This window comes from Apis cerana, linkage group LG12 (genome assembly GCF_029169275.1).
Source record: "Apis cerana isolate GH-2021 linkage group LG12, AcerK_1.0, whole genome shotgun sequence".
In the NCBI taxonomy this organism is placed as follows: Eukaryota; Metazoa; Arthropoda; class Insecta; order Hymenoptera; family Apidae; genus Apis; species Apis cerana.
In genome coordinates this window covers 8,810,104-8,828,995 of record NC_083863.1, presented here as the reverse complement: position 1 = coordinate 8,828,995, position 18,892 = coordinate 8,810,104, and the positions used below count along the sequence as shown (strand labels likewise).

The following is an 18,892-nucleotide window of genomic DNA, read 5'->3' as shown; positions in this document are numbered from 1 at the left end:
CGACAGATTAAGATAATTGAGATTCTATTGTATCCGTATATATATATATGTAAATCCTTATTCATACACCAGGAATAATAGAAATTAATCCAATTTGTCGATAACGTAAATCTCCAAAGTTTTGTCAATTAAATATACGAATTTTGTAAGGAAGGAACGTTTAGAGGATAAGAATATTTTTCTCGTTGCGTGATGCGTCAAGTGTCAGGATAAACGAAGAAGGATGTTTCTTGCGAGAATGTTGCGTAAACTCTCGACGAGTATTCGTGTTAGATGGGAAAGTGGATAGCTTTGTTAAAGTAATGCCTTTTCTTTCGTCTTTTTTTTCCTTTTTCTTTTCTTTTTTTTATAGCTCGAGGAGAATCGAACCAAAGTTCTGATCAATCGTTAAATGCAATGATTTATCGCGGTAACTTTACTATTATTATTATTAATATTAATGCACCGAGAAGATTTTTTTATAACGATACTTTATAACCCTATAATTCCATCGAAAGAGATTAACTTGTTCGATAAACAAGCGGCACAATTTTGCGTTTTGCGAATCCATTCTCGATTAACGAAGAATGTGAAAGCGTCGTTTTCGTTTAAATACATCTGAACCAATTTTGTCGCGCAGTTTCCGAAGTAACGGCGCGCGTGAAAATTAATTCCCGCTTTCTTCGCAATTTATTTATTTTCTTTCTTTTCACATTGCCGAATTTATCATCGAAACTTCCCTCATCGCCAATAATAATAATCCCTTCCTTTTCGCCCGAATCATTTTCATTCCATTTTCCATTTCGCGAGATTTCGACGTCGCCACAATTGGAACAAACAGAAGATCGTTCCCTTATCGATAACGAATCATCACTCGCGTCACCGTCGATATAATCTTCGTCATTTTATCAATTTCGTCTAAGCCACTTTCATCCATCCCTCCCACCGTTAATCCGTTGCAACGAAATTGCACGTTACCCCGTCATTCCATCCAGCTTCTCGTTACAGCCGCTGCAATCGAATACACTTATATATATATATAACGCGTCTCGTTAAGAGAAGAAGGCGAGTGAGATTTTCAGAAGAGACGCTCTCCCGGCCGGTCGTGGCGTAATGAGCACGGCGTCGAAATGCTTGACTTGCTTCGCGGAAGCAATAAAGGCTTTTAACTGGTTTCTTTTGTACGCGTGTGCTTAACCTTTGCACCCAAGCGTGCAGGGTGTCCGTAGTATTGCCCTCAACCGTGATTTATTTCCTCGACCGTGGAAAGACGGAAAGAAGAAAGAAGGACAAATCCGACGGGATAAAACGATCCTAATCCTCCTCCTAATCTTCTTGGAGAAGCTCCATCTACGTTTCAGCTAGAGAGAGAGAGGCTCCGTTTGTTGGTCAACGGTGCGCATCGGTGTACACGAACGATGGAAAAATTTGGGTGAAAATAATCGTGGAAGAGCTCGATCTTCGCGACACTCCGTTTCACAGTTTCAGTTTCACAGTTCAGAGGGAGATTAACTCAAGAAGAACGAGAGAAAAAAGAGATAAAAATCGTTCTGGAAAAGCTAGATACGTTTAGACCGTTTTTCTCGAGATTAACTCGAGAGAGAATCGAGGGGAAGAGTCAATTACCTTACATCCGATCGATCGATTGGTCCTTAGACTCAAACGGCGTGTGTACGATCGATTCGAAGAAAAAGAAGCTAAAGGTTGATTAGGCGTGGAGGAAAGTGGAGTAAGCGTGTGTTATCGCCGATTTCGATCCAGCCGTGGGCAGGAAAATCGTGATCCCGGTTCCCACGTACGCGCGTTACGATGCGCGTGCAAACCTCTCGTCTCGTGCATCGTCTCGTTTTTCTTCTTCGCTTATTCGGCGGGGAGAGAATTCTTTCGTTTTTCACTGGTTCGCCGACGTTCGTCGAAATTGATGAATTTCACCTTGCTTGATTCTTAGAAAGGAGGAAATCCGTCCGAAGACAGGACTGAAAAGCGAGAAAGTGTGGCTGTCTGCAGTGGGCCGAGACTCGGTATCTCGCTCGAGTTGGGAACTGCTATATTTGTATACTTATTACGCGGGATAATTGACAGACGAGATAACCAGTTGAATCTTGAATCCCCAAGGCCGAGAAAGTAACGGGGAGGGATATTCGTCGTCACTCGTATCAAATCAATTTGTTTCTCTCGTTTCTCCCATCCGAATCGAAACAAAAAGAAATCTCGAGCTAGAGATGATCGATAGAACTGGAACTTTCGACTAATTGGAAATTCGGCTCCTGTCTTGTTCAATCGTGGAGAGGTCACGAATGCCTTTTCCAACCTTCTCGAGAATTTCGATGGATTTCGATGCTGGATTTCCTGATCCCCAAAGGATCGAAGACTCCAAGATTCCTCGGGAAGTCTCGATTTTCCACGTTGTGGTTCGTCGAGCAGAAGCTACGATCCGACGATATCACTGCGTTCACGCGATTGTAGGTCGTAGGTATGATCGAAGAAATTCGAGACCGTAGCTTTTTCCTTTTTTCTACTTTTTATCGGTGATTTATACGGCTCTGAGTTAATCGCGGTCGTTAATTGTGTTATTATTATGCGTGTGCGCATGACTTAATCTGCGAAAAAGAAACTTTCGGAAGATGATCCTCGATAACGGTATCCCCGGCCGAAACGCAATTTAAACCCCATAAATCGATGCTCGAGCGGGCTTCCGGGTACTTTCCAATATTATTCGTACACTCGATAACCGATGGGCGTGTGTATATATTTGGAACCCGCTTTCCAATTTCGAATGCGATTCGATGCTTATCGTTGTCCGATTTATGCGTTTCGTCCGTTATTGGTAGCTGTAATTATTCAAAAATACTATGATATTTATATTTATACTATACCTTTCTTCGGATGAACGTTAAACGAACGTCGAAAACGTCGTATTTTATGTCGCGTTGCAACGCGTTTCGTTACGGGACGTAAATTTTTGACATTTTCGACAGGTACTCCAACGAGACATAGAGGCGCACGGTCGAATCGTGAGTTCGGTCGTGAAATTAGGGGACAAGGTGTACAATCAGCAGCAAGGGGAACAGCAAGAGCAGGGACAGAAGGGGGAAGAGAGGCAGGAACAACAGGAACAACGGGAACCGTCGCAGGTTTTGAGGACTGTGAAGTCTTTGGAACGCAGGTGGCATTTGCTGTTTCTTAGAGCTTTGGAATGGCAGTGTCACATCGAAACTCTTGTATCTCGCGTGAGCAGCAAGGTGAGTTTCTTTTTATTCCTAAATTACTCTTGTTGTACCGTTTATTTTGCACTTCATGCTTTCGTGAATACGAAAGATGAAAATGGAGCGAGCAACAAATAAATCGAGTTTAATTTAAATTCGAGATTACCCGAGATTATTAATCATGCAACTTTCGTTCGAGCGTTTAGGCTCGAGATATATTTAAATCGTAGAGCAATTACACGAAAGGGGTAGAGTCTGTAATTTGTTTTTCACACCTGTCGTTGGAAGAGATCTAAGGCTCGATGAATTCGCAATAATAATTTCACGCAACGCGCATTTGTTTGCGATGATTTATCGATAATCGATAATTTGTTGTTATTATAAAATCTAGGATCGAAAATCAAGTTTTCAAAGAACAATTTCTTCGAGAGTACGATATTCTTCGATGTGGAAAAATTCATATCCACGCTGCGTTACCGGTACAATACCGGTTATTAGCGATATCAGAACGGTTTCTCCTGTTTTCTAAGATCCTTATGCTCTGTGATCTTCGGCCTTTCCGCCGCGGATATAAAGGAATTTGCGTATTCACCGCGTGCACGCGATCGTTTTAGTTACACGTTGTCCTGTTCGACTTTTCTACCAGCTTAATGGAATGTTACACGTTTACATGCATTCCCGGTAATTTAATCATTGACAGGGATTTATGGGTTGAGAGAGAGAGATATTTGAACGCGTGTTGATGGTGATTGCAGAGTATAGAGTCTATTAACTTCTTTCCTTTAATATAGAAATTTAATGACGTATCAGCTCAAGTATAATAATTTACTTTATTATAGAATATAACTTCAAAATTAATTTATCAATTATAAATTATCAAATAATTTATATACACCGACAACAGTTACAAACTTTTCATATTTTTCACGTATTTCTGTATTCACTCTCGGTTCAATATTTTACAACCACTTCTCCACCGACCATAAATTCCAACCATCGAACAATACCATCTATACCGCATCTCTCATAAATTCTATCTAAAGACTTCTTTGTCTCGGCAAGAGATTTCTCTATTTCTCATCGTTCTTCCTCGCATCATCATCGTCGTCGTCGTCGTCGTCGTCGTCGTCGTAAAATTCAACGCCACCCGATGGAGCGAAGGGTCCATCCAGGCGAAAGAACAAACGAATGTACGCTTTGGAAAAAAAAAGGAAAAAAAGGAAAAAAAAAAGATTTCACAAGAGACGCGTTCGGTTGTTTAAGATTCGGTCATTAACTCGAAAACTCGCGCAGCAAACGCGTTCCTTTTCACGCTCGTTCATCCTCTCGAGGCCTATGTGAAAGTTTGTCCAGCGTCGAGCATAAAAATTGATTAATTTCGTGTCACGGTGGATGGGGATCAAACCTGTCTCTTCATTCCCATCGAATGTCCGTTCCATGTCTACGAATCCTCTGATTTTCGTCCAATTATAATCGTAATAATCTTCTGTTTCGATAGGTTTACTTTACATTTATATTCATCTATATTCGTCGAGAATATCGAATCAGACGAGAATAGAAATTTAATTTTTATTGAACGAGAACGAAACTTTTGGCAAACAACGAATACAAAATTTCCACGATCCTATTTTTACGATCTTCCTTATTTTTCTTCCCTTTTAACACATCACCTCGAAGGATCCCCAATATTTATCGAGATAATCTCGCCTCGATGGACATTTTGTATTTGTTCCAGGCTAATCTTGTTCAAGGAAAGTTTCGAGTTTACCTTTACGATTATCGCGTGTGCGGTTGAAAAAAAATTTTTTTTTTTTCCAATTTCTTGGATCGCTTTGTATGTTAACGAGAGATGATAGCCACTCTCCGAATGACGGTTCTGTAATTTCGAGTGCAACGAGGAAGTCGGCCTCCACGTAGGAGGCTTGTGAGTGAATATGATAATATCACGGTGGTGCTCCCTCCAACAATTTTAGTAGTAGTGGGTGTTCGCGAATGAGATGAGATTTGCGAGGCTTGAAACGTGTCTTGTCCAACATGATTAACAGGCACCGGGAAATTATTTACTCGTCGGTTTTTGCTTCCTTCGTTTCACTTGATTTCTCCGTTCGTATCATTCCTGGTTAAATATCGAAGAGATCATCGATATCCTAAGAGTGTGGAAATAATCATAAATATAAACGATATTGTTGTATCGTAAAAATTGTCCTTTTATTGATCGAAAGGATTGATATTTTTTTTAAATGGAAATATCCGCGCGTAGATAAAGGGATGTACGTGTATGAGAATAAAATGAGTTAATGGGGTGCAGTTAGTACCGCGTTATATCTTTTTTGCGAGCCTCTTGAAAGCGGCGAAAATAGCCGCTGTAAACGAGAGAGGTTGAATTGGCTTGCTCGCATAAAATACGATTCGATGGGTAGAATTCTTTGTCACGGAATCAATTGTGCGCAGAAATGTAGGGATTTCTCAAGATTTCTTGTAATAAAAATAACCTTTAACCATTGTTCTCAAATTATCTATCTCAAACGTACGAATATTCTTTATTATTTCCTAAAAAAAAATCTTTTTAATACTGTTCGAGTTGTTGCAATAGATGGAAAAATAGAGAAGAGGGGGAGAGAGAGAGAGAATATACCGATTTTCCCGCACATTTTTTTGAAGTTAAAAGTAAATGGATAGATAATATTTTGAAAATTTTCTATCTTTCTTAGAAGCACGCGAGAAACGTAGGGTTCCTGTTCCTACGATTTCTACGGATCGTTCGAGAGAAGCTGCATCGTCGCGTGCAAATTTACGATCGAATAAAAAGTGCGAGGAGAGGGAGAAATCGTTAATTATCGGGACGAATCGCATCCGGGGCGCGATAAATGGAGGAATAAGACGAATAGTGCCGCGCTTCTTGCATCCAATTCTCCTATTCCAATTTCTTTCCCTCTTCTTCTCCTTTTTTCATGGTTCGATCCACCCGTGTCGAAGCGAGAGAGCAACGGCCATCCATATCGATCGGCCATGTTTCCACGGTAAAACGATCCCGCGCATAAAGTTCGATTAACGTGAGCAATCAGCCCGCCGTATTGTACAAAGAAAGGTTTCACTCGAGTACGCTGGATGCTAGATGCAACGTGACCGGTACCCGCCTAAAACTTTCACGCGAGGCGTACGCGCGTTCTTCCGCTCTTGTCCTGAATCTCGGCTTTGCACGCTTCCTTTAACCCCTCCTTCCGGATATTTTTCGAATTTCCGTTCAACACAACTTCGTTTCTGCTCATTATTCGCTCTCGTAGCGTCGAGACAGACGGATAACGATGTTCGAAGGGATGATCGTCTTCGAGACAGAAGATCTGTCTTTCTACGAGGATGCGAAGAGAAGAATTTTTTAAACACGCCCGATTTAAGTGGAAGTTGATCGGATCGGATCGACGTCTCGACGATGCGTGTAAATATCGCGTTTCTCTTCCGCGCAACGTATTATCAACACGCGATGCAAGCCTTCCCATCAATGAAAACCTAGGTAGGCCGATGTCACGTTTCACTCGAAGGCAGACGAAAGTAAAAATCATCATCCTCCGAGTTTCCTTTTACCAAGCCTAGGAAGAGAACTTTTGCCTCCGCGAAAAATCCTCGCGATCCTCTCCCCCGCGGCCACGCGTTTTCTCTCTCCAGATCTTCATCGCGAGTGACGTCTTCCACAAACGTGTTTTCCTCCTCTCTTGATGGAAGGTGGCTCCAACCAACACGATCCAATGCTGCTTTTCATCGAGATACCGCGGGGGAAAGCATTTTTCGAGCCGCTTCCGGCCAACGAAAGTATCTCCGCTCCGCTTTTTGAAAGCGAACGGGGATAAACTCGACTCGCTCGGCCTGTTGGCAAATCGGGTGACGCGAGTTTTCAACGCGATTATTTATAAAAATGTATCACGCAGTGCTCCAAAAATGTGGCAACGCTGAAATAGGATGAAGATAAAGAAGGGGAAAAGGAGGTTGATAAAAATAGGCAAATTCTCAACGATACAAGAAACGGCAGATTAACGAATTCATCGTGTGTTTTAAAATTCAATGGATTAAGAATAAAAGGGAGAAGAAGAAGAAGAAATAGAGGAAAAGGGAATGAGGAGGAGGAGGGGAAAAGGATAAGAGAAATTCTCGATATGATGCAAAGAACACGATTAGGAAATTCATCTTCAGATTCGTGTTTCCATAGATCGCAACGAAGAATGAAAATAAGAGGAGGATAATAACGTGGAGAGAAACAGGAAGAAAAAAAGAAGATTGGATAAATTCTCAACGATACGAAGAACAGAAAATTCCAAAAACTGTCAAACTCATAGAAAAAAAAAGACAAGAAGATTAACGAATGCATCAGGAGGAACGGGTGATAAAGATCGGGAAAGGAGGAGAGTCGTAATGACGATAGATGAAAAAATGAATTGCGGAAAAAACGCCATAAATCTTCAGCCATACGTAGGAATCTTTTATAATCGTCACGATTCAAAATATTGATCCCGAATTCACAATAGAATTGAAACGAAAGAATAAATCTCAATGTGACCAACATCACGCGATTCGTTGGAACTGCGTATTAAATTCCTTCTCAAGTTGTTTCGTCTTTCGAAAAGGGGAAAAAGGGTAATATATCACGTTATCGAGCTTGTATTCGTGTCACGAATCGCGTAGAATATTGTTATTAATCGACGTTGGTGCAGAGGCCAATCATAAATCGTCGTTTTCACTGTGGAACAATTTTCACTAGTGGAAATCGATGTCGATGCATTGTTGATAAATCTTGTTAACAAGGCTCAAGATACAATTAGGAAATTATTGTATTTTCCCTCCCCTCTAAAACCGTTTCCGAATTTATCTTAAAACGATCTTCGCGTTTTTTTCTTCTTCCGCCAATTTTTCTGGTAATAATTCGCGAAAGTTTATCTTCGGTTTCGTGAAAGCGGTGGCGGCCCCCACGTGTTCACCACGCATTATCCAAGCGACACTCCAGGAACAGAATTTCTCGTTTTGCATACGCTTTTGATCGTTGGTCGCGTGACCAGTTCACGATATTCCCAAGGAGCTCGAGCCTAGTCCACGATAACTCAACCCATTCGAACCAGCATGTTTTCGTGTTCCCCAATGATTTGCACGCCCGGTTGATCGAGTAATTTACAAAACGACCGTAAATTCCTGCTCGTGCTTATTTAACACGACGTCAACCGTATAAGTTGCTCGTTCCGATCCGAAGAGGAAAGCGTGCGAACGTAGGAGTGACGATCTTCTCTTCGATTCGAGACAGCCTCGGGATCCTCTGTAGCCGTCGCCCTCCTCCGTAGAAGAAAGTGGTTCCAACCTTCTTTAATTGTCATCGATTCTTGCTCCAATTAATTAACAAACTGCACCGTGACGTATCTTAAATCGTTTATCGTTCCGCGATTATATACGGAATTTTTTATCTACGTTTATTCTTGCTTTCTCGTCCCTTTTTTCTTCTTTCGATTCACTCGTTTCCCATCCGAATCTTTTTTTTTTTTTTCTTTCTTTTCTCGTTATTTGTTCTCGGTAAATTCGAGGTAATAATTCAAAATTATGCGTTTCAATTGAGTTTATTAATGTGTAATGGAATTCATAAATTGTTATTTGTCTAAATTGAGCTAAATATAGTAATCAGAATTATTAATACTTAAAACATCCTAATTGGATGCGATTAGAGATTTTATTTGAGCCTTTATGAAGCCTCTGTTGTACTTCCATTAAGAGTCCAGCAGCGCTACCGAGATTTAGTTTAAACTGTATAATATACTCGTTTAAAGTATAATAAGATGTTTTTAACTCGTAATAACGTACAATTTTAATTAAACAACTAAATTTATGGTATCTCTATCGCTATTTTCTTTTTGGATTTTCTTTCCCGTCTCTCGTTTTACTTCTCTCGAATTAAATTGGAGGTTGAAACAAACGCAACGAAATTCATGGTTTCAATTTCACACGTCCCTCGTCTCCAATCCCTTTATTCCCCTTCGAATAAAATAACATATTCAATTCATAATCACCATATTTCGAATTCGCGTGTCTCTCGTGCGTTCATGTTCTCTTTTCATTCGAATGGAGGATAAAAATTATCCCGCGCCAAATGAAAAAATCCCAATGAATTTCATCCGCGTTTCCAATTTTTTTTTTTTTCTTCTGTATCCCTCCTTTTCGTTTCTCTCGAATCGAATGGAAAGTCCGTGCAGGGGAGCCGCATAATGGAGCATATCTACTCCAGTGTGTCTGCATATATTTAACCTCTCCAAGGGAAATACAGGGATATTAAATTGCAGCGTTTAACCATCGCGTGGTTACTTATTTGCAAGTCTAACGATCGCCACTACAGTCCTCTCTGTATTACCGCTTATACGCTATAATCCTCGACAGACGTTTGTCTTTTTTTTTCTTTCCCTCCCTCCCCCTTTCTTCTTACATTATATAAATGTTTGTCCACGAATATAGTCTTAAATGTATCGCTTATCTTAACGCCATGTTTACAGTTCCTCCCACTTTTTTCTCCCTCTTGCATTTCTCGAATCAATTCCCCGCGCCTTGTCTCTCTTCGTTCCCATTGAAAATTGTTCTTCCATCCAGGTAAGATCGGTAGTTGAGAAATTATTTCCGATCATTTGCGATAATCTATAAAAATAAATATTAAAAAACGTTATTATCATCGAATTTCAACTAGGATAGCTCGTTCGGGTGGTCGAGGATCAAGAGAAAAATCCATAGTTCCGTAGAGAAGAGAGGAAGAAGAAAAGCCTTTTCGTTTTCAAGCAGTTTCTCATTGTTAATTTTCGATGGGTCGAGATACCGAAAGCCTTGTTTTATATTACAATAGGTGTATCTTCTATAACTGTCAGGTTCAGGTAACGTTCAACAAACTTTTCATAATGGACGTACTGTTCGCATCGTGAGACGTTCCTAGGGTGAACGATCGTCTCTCAATGGTGGCTCGATGCACCTTCCATTCCATCGTAATTCTTGTTTCCACTTTCGAACGAAAAAAGAAAGTAACAAAATTCGTAACGAAATTCTGTGCGCGAGCAAATTTTTGATTTGATATTTTTAAAGAAAGGAGAGCAATGATATTTTTCTGAACGGAATGTTCGTACGAGAAAACTCGAGCCACGAATATCTCGCAATATTTCTAAGTCCAGCAACGTACGACGCGTCATAAACTCGAATAAATTTCCGTCGAATGGCCAGTTCGGCCATGAACTACACCTTGTTCGTCGCTATTTAGAACTTCCACTTTCGCCTTTTCGAAGGCACCGGGAAAGGGAGCGACAACACCGTTCGTGTCAAAAGATTAACCAACAGAGATAAACGGTTACTCGCATGGCTACTTTTTCACGGTGAAACCGCCACCGTGAAAAATAACCAAGTTTTTTTTTTTCTTCTGTCCATACGTTTCTTTTTTTTTGTACACTGTGTATCTTCATTACGTTTCCTTAACGATTATAAAATCGGTGAATAACTTTTTCGAAAAAATTTTGACGAAAAATTGTGCACGGTTCCAGCAAAAAGGTTTTATGAATTTATTTCGATGATTCTTTCATAATTTTAAATGTTTTTAAATAGCCAATAAATCAAAGATTCTGTAAATAATACGCTTAATAACTATAATATATTTTTAGAGTTAGTGGATCGCAATTGTCTCGAAAATTATTTTTAATTGTCTCTAAGACAGATAATATCTCGTCTTATTTTTGTTACTGTTGTTGTACCTTCTCTCAGAAGATGCTTATTTACGTTTCAAAAAATTCTCATTATAATTTGCGAGCTCGAATATTTAAAATCGCTTGGAAAATCGCTGGTGTTTTTAAAAATGATCAACATATCGATAAAACATACGAAATGTCAATTTTAAAACTGTAGAAACGCTAGAGAACATTCGTTTAACGATTGAAATTAAAAGTCCGCAGAAATTAAAAAAAATAAGGATCGTAAGGGGGAAAAAATTAAATACGATACGATAAGAATATTCTTTGGAATATTCTTAACGTTTCAAAAATTCTTATTAGCTAAGTCTCGTACATTATTATTACCATTTAATTATCATCACTGTCGTTCAATTATTAGTCAAGTCGTATGCTTATTCCCTTCCTTCTCCACTCCCCGCCTCCCTATAACACCATCGCTCCGATCCTACGGAAAAATTCTGAAAACTTTTAATCTCCCCTTACCTGGTACCCGTCCACCGAGGGATTTTAATTACGTTGGAGTTACGGTCAGGTAGCACGGCCTCGAAACGCGTTCAGGTAGTAGTGGTGTAGTAGTAGTAGTTAGTCGTGTCGTCGAAGGGAAGCGTCGTCGATCGACGGCGTCAGTCTTCCGAGAAACGCAGAGCGGTGAGCTCACGATCCTACGACAAATTTCGAAAAATCGGTCGTAAATGTCGACCAGTTTGGAAAAAAAGAGTAATCAAAATGATCGAAACGAGAGTGAGTGATTTATTTTTCCGCGTTTGTATACACGTATATTGAGAGCATATCGTTATGGGCCGCTGATCCCGCTGAACTTTATTTACAACACGGGTACAGTCTGATTAGATTCTTAGAAACTCGAAGGCGAGAAAAGGATTGCGCAAAAGCGCGTGGATTATTAATCGATTTTCGACACTCGTATTTGTAGATATAGCAAGCTTTCTCGAGTCGTGTCGTGCGAAATTTTCGAACGGATTTTAAAATTGATTAGGAATTCAATTTTCAAGATTTGGTGTGTAAAAAACTTCTTTCGGAGTGTATTGATTGATCGATCGAAATTTGAATTCGTTAGAATTGGACAATGAATTTTTTATATGTTTCTTTTTTTTTCGTGCCGTACGTTGAGTATCGAACGTATGTTTGAAAATTTTTTCTCAAATCTCTCTTCGTTTTTCTCGAAATTATCGCCGGGGGGAAAAGATTCGCGAAGAAAGTAAGGATAATATGAAGTCTCGAAAGGGGTCACGGAGCGATTCAGATGGAATTGCCGGTTGCCCAAAACTTTTGACGAGCTCTAGCGGTCGTTGATTAACGGTTGTGGCTTTTCTCGGCCTTTTGTTACGGAATTGCACCACGTATGTGTATTCTTGACTTTCTCTTTTGCGGAGGCCATCTTTTTCGTTTATTTTTTTTTTTTTTTTAGGAGTTTCTAATAGATCCTGAATAAAACGTGAAGTTAGGCACATCGCATCACATCGTGCGAAATTCCAACGAAGCTCGATAATTGTGAATTTGCTTTTTCAATCGTGTTTTATTTTTTTTTTATTATCGTGAATAGTGTTCTTGTTAAATGTTACGCGTTTTCCTTCCAATATCGATATTTCGTCCTCTTAGGTTATTTTTCGATTGGACGAATCGAAAACGAATTTTTTTGACAATTTTTAATTAAAATTCGATAAATTTTTCAAAGAGGTGAGTTCCTTTGATATTTATTCATCGATGGATGCGTAGTTTAATTTTGCAGATTATTATTATTTTTTTTTTTAAATTATTTGGCTAATAAAAATTTTCGATTCGAGAAAGTGTAGTATCTTTTGTAGTATTCTATTTTATTTTTAAAACAAGAAGGTTAAAGCAAAAATTATGACGTATTATCTATTTTTCTTTTTCACAAATTTATCTGAGCAAGATAAATCATGAGTAAAGAAGTTGTTATCGAATCAACATTTTCTAATGTTTCATTCCGTGTTTTATTTTATCTGCGATTGAAAATGGTAAAAAAAAAAAATATAATTTATCGTATCGTAGTCACGTTGTTATCGTACAGTAATTTGTCCTCTAAAGTACTTTGTTCACTTTGCAGAATTCTTCTGCGTTAAAATAAAATAAAAATCGACAAAAAGTTCCGATTATTTTATTACGTTCATTTCTTATCAAAAATTTGTATTTAACTTATCTATTAGAAGAAATAATAGAATCCAATAGGTTGTTAACATTAAAAATTATTGAAATTAATAAATATATACATACACATATACATTAAAAATTGAATTAAAATTATTTGTAACAATTATTTCAAATTTCACTCCTAAATAACTAATAATATTTCGCTCGAATTGCACCTCTTTTTCTTTTATTCGATATTTTACTATTCGAGACAATGGAGGCGTGCTCTTTTTATTTATTTATTTACTTTTTTTTTCGAATCTAGATCGTAGAAAGTTGATGAATTCGATGAAAATTGTGTGGTCTTTCGTAAGCTAGGTTTAGCTATCTAAACGAGATGTAACGATTACCATCGAGATATTTCTCTGTTACGCCTTTCACTCTGCTTTTTGACCAGCAATTAAATTAACCCTTTATCATCGTTTTTATCATTTTATTCCACCTATAACTTTACTACACAAGATCTGGTGATAAAAATAACGCTTTAAGTATCCTTAAATTGTTAATTAACGTTCAGAGAGCATTAAAAGATTATCATGAAGAAACAAACAAATTACAAAACCTTCGCATTGCAAAGGATATTCAAAATTGATTGGAAAAGAAAAAGGGAAATAACTCTTTTAAAGACGCACGTGGAAATCTAGTTGGAATGCCCTCGTCCGATTAACGCATGCGTTTAATTGATACGACGACAATAAGGTAGAAGGAGGTGTATCCAGGAGGTTAGTCCCATAAATCACAGGTTTCTAAATTTAGTCGAACCGCGGTGAAATCGGCCATTAATCTTGCATTTATTCGTACGATACACACGCGTTTCTTCTTTATATACATCGTATCACTCGCGTCCATCGAACGTCTTTTCGTTAGTCACGTTGTGTCGCGATGCATGCCGTTGCCGCGCATCTTTTCGTCTTCGATTTAAACCGTGATTTCGATACGATTCGAAAAGGATCGATCGCGCTTGTGCTCTTGAAACGAGGATAATGGAAATCGAGTATCGATTAACATTCGTGATTTGAGAGAGAGAGAAAGAGAGGGAGAGAATTTTCCTTCTTTTCTTGCCGATTCAACGCGCGACCTCGACAGAAATTTCTGCTCGTTCCAGCAAAATTCGAAGCCTGTTTAAATTTTCTCGAGGGAGTGAGTATAAAAGCAGGAAACGACGTTTTATTCACATAAAACTCGTAGTTGGAACGGCGCCAGAGTAAAATTAGTCGAAAAATTGCGCTTTGTGGACATTCTCCTTCACAACACTCTCCGATTTTTGCTCCTCGCCCTCGAAAGACAGACGTTTCAACGTCACTCCTCGCGGATCCTCGACGGTTCCCAATTTCGACGAAAGTTGGTTTCGCGAAAACGATAAATTCTAGGCGATCGAAAAGCAAGGGCGTCAAAAGTGGTCGGCTCTCTAAACGCTCGATTCCGAATTTGAAAGGAAAGGAAGGCTTGGCGCGACAAAACGTGCAATTCGAAACGTACGCGTCTCGATGGCGAAGCGTGGGGGAGGGGGAGGGGGAGAGGCGTGGTGGCGGCCGATCCCGAGAGAGAGATAATCAGATGAAACGATTCGGCCGTTTCTGTTGCAGAACTTGGTGCCTTACAGCTGCAGTAGCGACAGCGACGAGGAGCCAGTCACGAAGCAGCCTCGACTCAGCCGCAGACATTCACGGGGTTCTGGAAGGGAATCCCCGGGTCAGTCGGCCCGTTCGACTCGCTCGAAACGCCACAGAGCCACGAGATCGCGATACTACGAGGATCAAGCCGCGAGCAGAGCGGACCTCTCCGATACGGACGCCTTTTCCGAGAATCGATCGATCGGCGATGGATCCTATTTCGAGGTTCGTGCACGAAAATCATTTATCACTGCCTTTTCTTTTCTTTTTCTTTCTCCTTTCTTTCCGCTCCTCCTCCTCCTCCTCCTCCTCTTCCTTTTCTTCTTCTTCTTCTTCTTCTCGCAGCGGTGGATTATAGCTGGGTTACTTACCTGGGTCGTTGGTAGTAACGAAGTGGTCGTGGAACCGGTATGGCAACGTTTCCCAAACTGTTCCTCCAAAGAACAATGGAGCACGCGTCGTTGGGAGGAAGTTTGCTTGATTAGCGTGCAACTGCTTTGACGATTGACGCGCGCGCGTGTGTTGTGCGTGCACACTTGTGGGATAACGTTAACGAGGATGGATTCGTGGATTGGTTGGATGGACTCGTCGTCGAGAACATTTTTGAGTCGTAGTTGAAATTATGGTGCTACTCTCCTTCAGTGATTAATTTACATTCCATTGGGAATAATTCTTTTTTTTCTTTCTTTCTCGAATTTTACTTATCGAAAGGAGTAATCGATAACGCGTTGAGTAAGTTGAAATATCGATCTTGGATGAATTCCTTTTTCGACGTGGTTTCCTAAGAATATCGAGTCAGTTTGGAAGACTGTTTGTCGTTATTCGAGGATGGACGACACCTGACTTGAGCGCGAGTGAACTTGATCCTTATTAGTTAACGGCCATTGTTTCGTTTCGACCACCGTTTTGCATTCCTCGAGCATGCGTTATATCGTTGAATCGAACGAAATCGAGAGCACGTTTCATCGATCTTTATTAACTCTGTGACTCAGAGTTTTCTCGCTAAATATTTCTATCTTCTTCCGTGTGTACTTTGACTCTTTCAAATATGGTGAATAATTTCAAAATCATCGTGTATTATTTATCATCGTTTCGAAAATAAAAGAGAAAATGGCAACTTTCCCCCGGTTTGTTCTTCGATGCTCTTCTCTTTCGAGTATATTTCGAACGATCGAAATCAAGAGAGAAAATTAAATAATAATCCTAATTGGCTGGAAAGATGCAACAGTATCGAACTTTCGTTTTCCACGAATCGTTATTTTCCCTTGCCAAGTCACTTTCTAAACGCTCGAAAATTCCTTCTTTATATCGAAACTACAAAACATCCCTATCCCAAACAATCTACCTATCATCTCGTGCAGATGATCGTTATTAACGTCCATTGTCTCTTTCCAGAGCGAACAAAAGTGATCCTCCGATACCTTTCAATATTCCCGCAAACTCTTTGTCTTTGTCCGTTCAAATCACTCTTTCCTTTTTTTTTTTTTTTTTAATTTTCATTCCGATATTGTTATTCGCCATTGTTATACATCGAGTAAATATATCGTGGTCGTTTACTCGATAATTGTGGAACAAGTGAAATTCTCGAGTCGAATTTAATTTTGATCGAATTAAGAGGAAAAAATTCGTCTCGAAAGGGTTAAGGGGAAAGTTGCAGCGTGAAATCGAATTGGACGAAAACGAGGTTGTTCCCTCGGCCGTCGTCGATAGCATCAACGGTGTGCATCAAGAGCGTACACGTGCGTTACCAGTGTGAATGATCTATCGTTCGCGATGTATATATAACGACGCAAACAGCAACAACAACAACAACAACAACCGCAACGTGATTATTATGCGTGCGTGGCGCGGAACGCGCGCGGTTCCACGACGTTCATTTCGTTTCATCTCTTTGTTCGTAAGTGAAATTGATTTATAAGACGATGAATTAATCTCTCGAGAGTGGATCCACGTTCGAATTATCGTTCCCCTTTGTCGAAACTTATCCTTTTTAGATTTATTGAAATTTTTACGACGGAGGAGCGATTATCTTCTACGATTGTCTTTTTTTTTCAATTTCGAATTAACTGTCGAACAATCTATTGAAAAATTTCAATATTCCTTTTCTTCTTTTTTTTTTTTATTATCGATCATTTTCCACTCGAAATTAATATTTTTTTTATCCATTTATTGACAACGCTATATCTTTCCTTTCATACCATCTCTTTGTTGTTAACTTGTTGAATGAAATTGATTTACGACGAGTTTTTTTTTCTTTCGTTTTCGAGTTACATCAATTAAACTTTCGATTCGAATCTGAGACGATTCATCGTTTCGTATTCGTCTCTTTTTAACTGAGGCTTTCGGTTGACAGAATATCTTGACACGAAAACTGACTTCCATTATTATTGAAATTTTTTGAACGAGCGGATGAAAGTTTACGCGAAGACTTGTTTTGTAGAGTACACGAGAGAATCTTTCTTTTTTTTTTATTCCAGTTTCTGTTTCTCCTTCTTCTTTTTCTTCTTTTTTTTTTCTTCGTTGGAGTAAGCTCGAAAATTTTTCTCGTTCGAAGCGCGTTGCTCTGCTCGAGCGGAATGAGAACTCAACGGGAGAAAGTGCACGAGGAGCCTTTTACCTTTTGAAATATTCACCAGGCGAAATAAAATAAAAATTGAAACTGACGCGTAATTACGCGTACGTGACATCGGAGGAACGTGCTTGCATTGTGTCGACCCTTCTTGAGCCTGGTCTCAAGCGAGTACGTGAATACCAAAACCCGCTCACGTATTTTATCTTCATTTTCCTCGATCGTCTGAGCGAGACTCGATCTCGAACGATCAATTAGATCTCTATTTTTAAACATCGTTTGAAAGAAAAAGAAGTCGTATTTTTATCAATATCTCGCGATAAGATTTTGACTAAGATACATCCAATCGAATTCGATTCATCGTAAACGTAAAAATAACTTGATTACTGGACTCGAAAAGATGCGCTCAATAGCGAATGATAATGTTGTTCACCCAGATCGATCGAAACCGCCTTTCCTTCCTTTTGCCGAGTACGAATAAAATCGAAGCGAACGAAAGCGCGTTACGAACGAATCGATCGAGGCAAAACACCTCGAAGCGTGAAATTTTCACGGTTGCATCACGGCCGATTTTATGCAGCACGAGAAAGAATCCGTTTTGTCGAGCAACAAATAATAACTAGCGGAATAGCGTTCGCATACTCGAGCGGAGTGGAAAGAAATCCGGCGAACGAGCCACGCCTTTAAACTTGCGAATCGTACACGTTTCTTTTTGTTATTATATATATATTTCGACAGAGAAAAATTTGACGATCGATGGCGAGGAACGCACGTACGTCGCTACGCGATATTTTACGCGCAGTATCGTAGTCAATCAGCGGGTTGATCGATAATTAACTTCTTATCTTGTGGAAAATAATCGCGATAATCTATGAGCGCCAACCGCACGTTCAGTCGCGGAACAGTGATGGTACGAGCGCGAGATACTCGATGATAGCCGCATTCGAACAGACGCACGCACGCACGCACTCGTCGCGTGTTGCGCAAACAACGAGTTTCTATTTCCATTTCGACTATTTCCTCTTCCTCTTTTTGAAAAAAGGAAAAGAAACTTATTGTCCGTTTTCCGAGCGAGAAAAGGATCGGGGGTGGGGAATGAATGGTTGACGATTGCAGGATGAACTGTGCCAGCTGTGTGTGATGGACATAAAGTCCGGAGAGGGAGTGGAGAATCCCCAAGAAATTAATCGAATCTCGTGCGCGTCGGTGGACCAGGCCGAAGAGGGTGACATCGAGGAGGACGCGGTTACAGAGGACGAGGAATACGATATGCCACCTATACCGGACACCGTCCCGTTGACGAATTCGACGGCCATCGTGGAGAGCTGCGATCAGATCGACGGTCAATCCGGGAACGTGGAACAGCCGAACGGCAATTTAGCCGCCAACGAGCCGGTTAAACGTCGAAGAACGACCGAGGAGGTCGCATCTTTTAACACGTAAGACTCTCCTTATCGGCATTTTATCACGCGCCCGGCTTTGTTTGGATAATATATCCACCTGACGATAGTTCGAATTATAATTCGTATTCGGATCTCGTTCGATCGACTTATCGTTTCATCGTCTGCTCGTGAACTTTCCCAAAGTTGCAGACGGTAATATTCACGTATATTGGTATAAAACCGTTTCAGGGTG

At 39.9% G+C, this 18,892-nt stretch overlaps 1 protein-coding gene and 1 long non-coding RNA gene across 15 annotated transcripts in view; one reads left to right on the top strand and one right to left on the bottom strand.

Annotated features, from left to right (window-relative positions):
- The window catches only part of LOC107998930 (klarsicht protein), a 223,460-nt gene that overhangs the window by 44,767 nt on the left and 159,801 nt on the right, over positions 1-18,892 (top strand). For 13 of the 14 annotated variants that reach the window (XM_062083060.1, XM_062083061.1, XM_062083066.1 and 10 more), the window contains 3 exons: positions 2,958-3,221; positions 14,662-14,913; positions 18,374-18,696. In XM_062083060.1, coding sequence (XP_061939044.1) covers positions 2,958-3,221; positions 14,662-14,913; positions 18,374-18,696 — 839 coding nt within the window. Of the gene's footprint in view, positions 1-2,957; positions 3,222-10,732; positions 11,648-14,661; positions 14,914-18,373; positions 18,697-18,892 lie in introns of those variants that run through there. The other variant, XM_062083072.1, reaches the window with a different exon arrangement.
- Positions 8,758-18,378, bottom strand: LOC133667073 (uncharacterized). Its single transcript, XR_009832200.1, has 2 exons — positions 15,060-18,378; positions 8,758-9,839 (listed from the first exon to the last, which is right to left on the bottom strand). It is a non-coding gene; the product is annotated as an uncharacterized LOC133667073 (long non-coding RNA).